This window comes from Chenopodium album, chromosome 14, assembly GCF_948465745.1.
Source record: "Chenopodium album chromosome 14, dcCheAlbu1.1, whole genome shotgun sequence".
In the NCBI taxonomy this organism is placed as follows: Eukaryota; Viridiplantae; Streptophyta; class Magnoliopsida; order Caryophyllales; family Amaranthaceae; genus Chenopodium; species Chenopodium album.
In genome coordinates this window covers 32,516,255-32,525,845 of record NC_137847.1, presented here as the reverse complement: position 1 = coordinate 32,525,845, position 9,591 = coordinate 32,516,255, and the positions used below count along the sequence as shown (strand labels likewise).

Sequence of the window (9,591 nt, the reverse complement as noted above, 5' to 3'; positions counted from 1 at the left end):
TTAAGGGTTTTAATTTTTAGGGTTCAGGGGAAGTTAAGTAGGGAGGAGAGATAAGGAAATTAGGAGAGTTAATTAAGTGGGAAAAGTGAAAAAGTGTGCCCATTAACGTTTTTTTGGACGAAAAATGTTATTGGGTAGTGCTACCCAAATTTTTCTTCACTTTTACATAGTTTTTAATAAATAGTAATAAAAAAAACACAGATAACTGTTTACAAATGACTCTATTTTTAGGATAAGTCTAGACAAAAGTTTCAAACAAATAAGACCTAATTCCCAAATGTAACCAAATGAGTCCTTGGAATTACGTATTTGGGTGAAGAATTATACTCTCGGTTTCTGCTCCTTTTTCATAACGAAACCATAACCCGCTTACCACCATCTCAAATTCTGAATAATAGTTTACAAATTCATGAAATATTTCTTCTCAGCTTCGTGAAATCACCTAAGTTAATCACTTTGATTAAATTATTTTCTCTCAAATAATGTTGGGTGGTTTATACGGCGATCTTCCGCCGCCGTCGTCAACTACTGAGGTTGAAAAACCCGCTAACCCGTCGGCTAGCGCTGTATGGTCAAGCAGCGCGAAGATGGCTCCTCCGACGCTTCGAAAGCCAGCGTTCACCACACCGCCTTCTATCATCCGATCTCAGGCGATTATCAGCAAGCCCAAACCATTTAAAACCCTACCTGCGGAATACCCTCCATCAGAGGCCCTGCAACCGGCATTGGTGGGGATGACTTCATCCGTAGTTGAGGAGTACGACCCAGTGAGACCCAATGATTACGAGGAGTATAGAAGAGAGAAGAAGAGGCGAGCGCGGGAGGCGGAGCTGAAGCGGGAGCTCGAGAGGCGGCAGCAGGAGGAGGAGGAGAGAGAGAAGGAGAGGAGGGAGAGGGATAAGGATAAGGATAAGGATAGGGATGAGAGGGATAGTAAAGTGGGTATTTCTGGGGAGGAGGCGTGGAGGCGGCGGGCTGCAATGAGTAGTAGTGGTGGTGGTGGGCAGCCGCCTCGTTCCCCGTCTCCTCCGGGTGGGAGTGTGGATGGGTTTGCTATTGGGAAATCGGATACAGTTGGATTGGGTGTAGGGGCGGGAGGGCAAATGACCGCGGCACAGAGAATGATGGCGAAAATGGGGTGGAAGCAAGGCCAGGGTTTGGGGAAGTTGGAGCAAGGAATTACTACTCCTTTGATGGCCAAGAAGACTGATAGGAGAGCTGGGGTTATTGTCAATGCTAGTGAAACTAAGCAGCAACAGCAGCAGCAGCAGCAGCAAGAGAAGAAGGTAAAGAGTGTCAACTTTAACGGGCCGCCTACCCGAGTTTTACTTCTGAGAAACATGGTATGCAATCTACCTTCCCCAACTCGTTTAATGAAATATGTTTATTCTGCCTGTGTATTCCTGATTATAAAGTCAAAGATGATATGCTATTCCTTCTGCTGCCTGTCTGACGCCATTGTCGAAAACACACAATAATCATTATATTGCATTCAGTCAATGAATCAATCACTATAATCATTATATTGCATTGTAGGCGGTAAAAGATGTAGCTTTCTAATGTGCATTATGTTTGTCTTGAGTCCCTTTTGATGAATTTGCACATTTGACTTTGGTCGTGTTCGGAACTAGTTTTGAGTGGTTTGACCAATTCAAACCGCTACTTAATAAAAAGTTTGAGTGTATAGCACGAGTAATGTAGGAGCTACTACCACAACCATCAACTACCCCCACAATGCGTTTTGCCAAACATGGCCTTAAAAGGTACTGCGTTGAATAATAATCTTGAAAGTCCATGGTAAAAGATTTAAGTTGTTTGGTTCGTCCGTTGTGACTAGTAGATTGGCCCAATACTTTATGCTCCACTAGAATTATAACTCTAATTAATAGTTTATTGGATTGGATATGAACTTTGATTTAATAAGTTTAATTAGGTAATCAATATGTTTAGCCGAAAACAGCTATTGCTTAGTAAGTCTAATGTAATTAGGCATTTGGGCTTATAATCCTATAGAGTTGCACACACAAGTATGGACTATGCTGAATTAGAATTGAGTGGGCCAAATGAAACAAAGCCTTGCAACGCCCTAGGTTGTGTGTGTGAGAGTGGCTGTGCAATTATGTCAATAAAGGAAGAACAAGTCTCCTTTGATTTACTGAAAAGTCGGTTAAGAAATAATATCTTTAGATGTATTGCATATTATTGATTTCAATAAGATTTACATTTTCATCCCCGCGAGAATGAGAAAGAGAGGTTAATCTACGGCTTGATTGTGCGTGTGCGTGTGCGTGCTGTTAGAGGGATTGCAATTGGGATAATTCAATTTTCATCAAAGAGGCATGTACCAAAAGCCATATTAATAATCTTATTAGGTTTATAATTAATGTGTATAACTTGTATATGTATTTAATTCAAATCTTAACTGTGGTATCAATAGCCATCTTAAACATTATTTTTTAGTCTAATTATAAATATATCGTTCGAATTATTTATCCGCTCTTGGCGAGGCTCATGAATTCATCAAGGTGTGCGTGAGGCACACTTGAGGTGCATTTGTGGCACGCAAAAGCAATTTTTCGTAGTTGTTTATTGTGCACCTCGCTTTAAAGAGGCACATCAAAGCGCGTCATTTCCTTTATGGCTTTATCATCTCATTGAGCCTGAAGCATATTTATACATTGGTGATATTATTAATTGATCTAGTTATTAATACTAGTCTGCAAACAAAACTAGAATAATCTGCTATTGACGAAATAGTAGAAAAGGAACTTTGGATTTAAAATCATTATTGAACTATGGTACCACATAATCAGGTATCGATAATTAGTGGATTCGAATTATATAGTTATAATTAGGCCAAATGGGTTTTGATATAAATATATTTTGTAGAAAAACATCAAAAGAATCTATACACACATTGACTATGAATCTAATGGGACTATTAATATACCTTTTGATGCGTGCCTTTTTGGTAGGGATTCGATCGGGTTATGATCCAATTGCAATCCCTCTAACGGCTTGTACACACACTATATTGCCACAAGAAACGTGACAGCCTATATCAATTGGAAGAGGAAGAATTCTATTTCTCTCTTTCTTTGTTTCTCTCTGGAATAGGGATAAAATGTTTGTCTAATTGAATTTACCAATTTTCTATATATCTAATTACCTATTATTGCTTTACCAATTTTTTATTCAATCAAGGAAGACTTATTTTTCCTTTATATACATGGTTGGACTACCACGCCCACTGCCGGTGATGGCCTTGTTTCATTTGGCCCACTCTATACTAATTGGGCTCGGTCCATCTTGTGTGTGTGTAAGATCAGTTTAAGTTAATCGTAAGCCCAATTACATTAAACTTTCTATTCAACCGTAGTTTCTTGCTAAACATATTGATTATTAAATCGAAGTTCGAATATAGTCCAATAAACTATTAATTAGAGTTATGTACATTATTTAATGACTATAATTTAATAATCTCCCACTTGTACTATAAACAAATGTATATAGTTATTCCCACTTATTGTCTTTATTTTTATTTGAACATAAGGTAAGATTATCATGTATCCTTATCTATAACACATGAGTTAAACCATCAAGACAAATATTTATTCAACATTCTATTTGAGTGCGGGTATGTATTTCACATTTTGCACTCTTCGAGAGGCCATAAGACAATGATCCTAATATTCAAAGAACAATCCCAATCTTGTACATTCAATTCTGTCTTTCTAAATATCGAGCACTGCCTTTATTATCTCCTTTTTCTGTACGAAGTTTAGCAATGTCAAAGTATACTAATCCAGATGTAAGCAAATAATGAACTACTTAGATAAGCAACATTCTATGATAGTTTAATGAGATATGTTTGTGAAATTTTAATTCGTACAACATTCTATGATGGTGGTATGTCCAATACAAGTTCTTATTTAGTATCCATGCAATTGATTTATGACAACTTCATCGACTAGCCCATGGTACAACACTATAAAACAACATGAAAACCAGTCCATTTAAAGATCATTAGTGTCCATTTTCAATGATTTAGGTTAGGAACTTCTTTACTCTAAAATCTCCGGTTCACTTTATAAGGTTCCTTCATTTAAGACCTCATCTCAATGACCTGTTTGAAATTTACAGATTAAATTTGGACATTAATTTAATACTAAACCAAGATTAAATGACATGGAACTTTAAGTTCATTAAATGATAAAAAAAATATAACATAGATGTTTTACAATTATAACTACGAGTTATAATCTAGATTGCCTCTAGAGATTTAATCCATATCTTCATATATGCTTTAATTTTAATTTCTAGATTAAGGTATAAGCTAAAGTGGTTCGGTTATACAAGTTAGCAACTTTGCCATTTAGGTGTTTCTCTTGCAACTCTTAAATTGTAAACTCAAGGACGTGAAATTTTCACAGAAGATCCATTGGATTTGATGTGCTCCCTTTGCTTCTTGACTTAAACGATGAATCCACTAATAGTCTCAAATTGGAAATAGGGAATAGTTGAGTTGGTACTTGTTTAGGGTAACATCAAGTTCAATAATGAATATTTATATCCACATTTCCACCTCTGTCGAATCTTTAACAAGGTATTCTGTGAATTATGCTAAGCTTTGCTCATCTTTCCTTTCAGACTAAATGTATAAGATGAAGTTTGCTTAGTTATATCTTTAACAACCAAATCATCTTCTACTACGATACATTCTTCTAGTTCTTTCAAGGTACTTTACGAATGTTCTTTGCTACACTGCAGTGCACCTTACCTAGATATGCATGGTTTCGACATAGAAATATATCTTCATTGACATGTACTACAAAGGACATAAAATTACCCCCACTAGCCTTGTTATCACAAGATTTCCCAAAGCATTCCTTTTGAACTATAAATTACTTTAACTACTTGTTTGAAGTGTAAAACTTTAACTCAATGCTTAAATTTATCCAAAATGGATTTTAAAGCTTGCATACCTTCCATTCATATGATTAGTTTGATTAACAAAGCCCTTTAGGTATTTCATATACATTATGCCTTCTGAAATTCCATTGAAGATGGCTTTGATATCTGTTGCTTAGTTTCGTACAGTTTCGTACATATGACAACTTGCAATTGTCGGATGTATATAGATAGGTTCTAGCATAGGCGCATAGCAAATGAAGAAAAGGTTTCAATAAATCCTCTTGGTGAATTTTGTCTGTAATATTTAACAAAGCTAGCTTTAAAACATAAATGTTTTTGTTTCGCTAAACAAGCTTTTCACTTTATCTTAACAACTTTATTTTCAGCCAAGTTAAACATTGAAATTTCAAATATGGATTTCATCTTAGATTTCATGGCTTTAAGCCATTTGGAGTTTGTATCATCAAAACTTTCTTAGAGGTACAAGGTTCATACTTTCTAGAAGTAAGATTTCATAGCCTTTCGGTAAAGAATACATAGGTGTATCCTTGTCACCAGTGTTTGAAAAGTCTAAGGGATAAAGGATCATGCTCCTTTTATGGTCTAGGCGCGGCGATTTTGATGAGGCACAGCAAGGCGCATTACACCCTAGGCGCAAACCATTTTTTTTAGAAACTTTATATTCCCTCCGTTTCATAATAATTGCAACACTTTCCTTTTTCGTGCTTTTCATGATAATTGCAACACTTCCTTATTTGATAAAGACCAACTAATACTTTACTATTTCTCTCTCTTTCCAACCCCACTTACACTACTTTTTTTTATCATTTCCCTCCCCTATTTACGGTTAAATATATCCCCACTAACTATACTTATATTTTAAAAATTCCCTTTTTGAACTCTACCCAGCTACCTTATGATTTTCTAAAAACTTTGTGCCCACCCTACTATTGCGATTATTACGAAATGGAGGGAGTATTGCTTATTATATGTGCCTCACTTCAACGAGGGGCGCCTTAGGTGCAGGGAACTTTGAAACGCGTTGGTGTGCCTTAAGCCTTTTTTACAATGCTTTTGACTTGCCTCTATGTCTTCCAAACCTACGTGGAGTTTTTGTAACTATGGAATTCTTCTCAATTGAGCTTGTGTTAGGAGTTTCAATCCCATTTCGGGTTGTTGCCCTTCTCGAATATCATCGACATGCAATTTTACCTTGTGGTATTTACTTTATACTTTTGGAATGGATAAAGTATAAAACTTATGCTAGTCTGATAGATTTGTGGGAGTTAGAATTAAATTTTGGAGGCTGCTAATGATTTCATCAATAGCTCAATAGGAGCATTGTACAATTGGTGAATATCGCTATTGTGGAAGCTGATATCGAGTTTAACGTTTTATACTCTTGGACACCATGGGTTGCGTAATGGTTGCCAATCTTGCCATTCAAAGTTATTTGCTAGATTTGATTGTTGTTGCTGTCACACACACACACACACACACACACACACACACACATTTTTATGTTATGGAGATGCCTTCTTGTCTTTTGCTTGACATGTGTAGATCAGTTATCTAGTACTGGTCTATTCCTTTGAATTAGTGATGACAGAAGTTCCATTGGCTACTGAATTGTAATATTTTTCCATTTTTTCTATCTAATAGCTATTGTAGATAAGTATGTTTGAGCTCTAATGCTCATATATTTTTGGTGATAACTTGTACCAATACAATTTATTTGTTGATGCTTCATTGTTATTTTTCAAGGGGTTGTTAAACATTTAATTTCAACATTTTTATAAGAAGTAATGATGTCTGTCCAATTTGGGACATTTCAATATGCTACAAGGTAGTCAAGTTGGTGATGATCTTGATGATTTTGTATTGTATGTTTGCATCTAAGCTCAAAAGCACCTTGTTCAATAAATTCTTTTCTATGCTTTAAACTTTTCTCTCTAGGCTGTGGTTCTAGTATCATTTTACCATGAATGCTTGTTATAATTAGCATCTATAAGGAATCAATATTAGGGGAAGGGTATGTTAGTCATAGCCTATTTGTAGTAGTTTGGGGAATAAGCTAGAGATTTGTTAAGAGGGATTTTCTATAAATAGACCTCATTAGGAGGAATTAAGATATGTTGAAAATATTGTGAAGTTTGATATAGGGAGAGAGTGAGCCTCTCGAAAGCTCATGTTAGGAGAGCATCTACCTCTCAAAAGTGGAATTATCGTTCAATTTAGTGTAATTCACATATTAATACTATAATCATCATCTTCCTTCTTAATTTTTGCCATTGTTAGTGCTGTAATCAAACGAATCTCTAGCAGCATCATCCTAGAATTCCTAGTGGACATCTTTCTTGTGTTTAGAGCTAAACATAATTAGCATTTAGTTTTGTAGAGCTCGACATGGATAATTTAGAAGACACTTATATTGATCTCATCTAGGAAGAGGGTTGCCTGATTCTATCTGAATGTAATTAGGATTGTATTGCGTAAGACCACATTTTGGTATTTATGGTTTGCTGTTAGAGGCTATAGAAGTTTATAGAGCTTTACATTTGATTCCAATTATGAGCCATGTGGAAAGAAGGGAATCAAGAGAGGGAGGAACGTGGTGAGTACTCACACCCACCACCATCACCACCCAAATTCACCTGCAAACTAAATCCACCCATCAAGAGAGAGGAATTCTAACCACTGTTATATCCACAAGCTAAAATGCATCCCAATATATAGAGGTTAAGCCACATGTCGCCTGCTTGTAATAAGGTTAGTTATAGAAAGGGCCTTGGGACCTGCTCAACAAGCTTCTGCACTACCTCCTCAGCTAACTTCTGAGTTAGTGCTGGATGTTGAACCAGAGTCCTTACTGGGGGTCAGAAACAAAGCAGGAACTGGAAGTGTTACTAAAATGGAAGCAACTACCAGAGTATGAGGCCACATATGAAGATATGGACTACAGAGGTAATGACACTCAGATTTCCAGATTTTCACCTTGAAGACAAGGTGAAGCTTTGGGCTGGGGTAATGCAAGGAATCAGAAGCCTTTTATTCTATTCACCTATTTTCGCAAGAATGGCGCCAAAGGTGGTTAAAACTACCTAAGGGTAGAGTAGTTATTCAACACTAGTTTGCTATGAGATGCCTGGGAAGAGGAGTTTGTTATGGGAAGCTTGGGAAGTAGTGAATTCTGTTATGAGTTCTGTTAGAGGCCTTTGAATATAAATACGTTGTACTAAGCTGTTTGGGGGTATGCTGAATATCCTTTTGGAATTTTCCTCTTTATTTTTCCTTGTAGGAGAGCCCTTACCTCTCGAAAGTAAGGAGGTTGTATTGTGTGATTACTTGGATTATCAATAGAATCCACTATCCTAATTTTGTTTTCTCTTTACTCTGTCAATTATTTCCTGTTCTCTCCAGTTTCCAGCATCTTTATAGAAAAGAAAATAAACAACATTGATGCAATATGATTGACATGATTGATCCAACTTAATAGTGTGCTTGTATTGCTGGTTTAGGTTCAGAGATGACTTCATGAAAATAATGTTTCAAAGGTGTGTTTTGACATTTAAAGAAGATTTTAGAGAAGTTTGGGGTGAAACTCTGTGAGTTGGCGACTATATTATAAATCTGCTTTTTCTGGTTAAAGTCTTGTTAATCCCCTTCTGTTTTATATTATAGTGTCAACATATTGTGGAGAATAACCTTAATTGAAATACAATCATTGATTAACCTTCAGAATTAAATGGTTCTTTGTAAGATGTCACTGACCTGATACTGTTTTATGCTTTTATGTAGTGCCTAAAATATTGGTGACAGAGTAACAATTCCCTGCATCTTTTATTCACAATGTTCTGAGACATTCTGTATACCTTTATTTTTTTTATTTTTGTTATCTCACTTGTGTGATAATAACCACTTTCTCGTTTCACTTATGGTTATTGAAGGTTGGTCCTGGTGAGGTAGATGATGAATTGGAAGAAGAAGTAGGATCGGAGTGTGCAAAGTACGGAACAGTTACTCGGGTGCTTATATTCGAAATCACGGAGTCCAACTTCCCATCTGATGAAGCTGTGAGAATTTTTGTGCAGTTTGAGAGATCAGAGGAAACAACCAAGGCTTTAGTTGACCTTGATGGCAGGTTTTTTGGAGGGCGAGTGGTACGTGCCACATTTTACGATGAAGAGAAATTCGGCAAAAATGAATTAGCTCCGTTACCAGCAGAGGTTCCTGGATTTTAAGGATTTCGCAAGTGTAGGCTGGTCCAGAAGATGCATACTAATTTATCAACATTTTGTAATTTGTCAAAATAGGCTGTTTCTTGTGTAAAAAAATATTTGCTTATACTTTTATTAGCTCTTATTCGTAGTCATAACTGTTAAATTAATTTATTTACCTATTTTATACAAGAGTTATATATGCAATTCAGGCTTTTTGATCAATTGCTTCCTCATTGAAACGTTTCTTAGTCATTTATTTATTAGGAAAAATTGCCCTGATTAATCCCAACTTTGCCTCGTCCGCCAATAATAATACCTACTTTTGATTATTCACTATCACTCCCAACTTTGTATGGGATTAATTTCTATTGCACCCCAAATGACTTGGAACCGGTTGAAGAGGTAAATTTTGCTGACTTGTGATTAGTTGCACATGTGTTGCAACCTGATTGGTTCA

General features: G+C 36.1%; 1 protein-coding gene across 1 annotated transcript; it reads left to right on the top strand.

The window, feature by feature from the left end:
* Nucleotides 1–301: 301 nt before the first annotated feature.
* On the top strand, nucleotides 302–9,338 carry LOC145579148 (DNA-damage-repair/toleration protein 111-like). Its single transcript, XM_081636414.1, has 2 exons — nucleotides 302–1,343; nucleotides 8,862–9,338. The coding sequence occupies exons 1-2, from the start codon at nucleotides 483–485 to the stop codon at nucleotides 9,153–9,155; spliced, it is 1,155 nt and encodes a 384-aa protein (XP_081492540.1). The 5' UTR covers nucleotides 302–482; the 3' UTR covers nucleotides 9,156–9,338.
* Nucleotides 9,339–9,591: the final 253 nt, after the last annotated feature.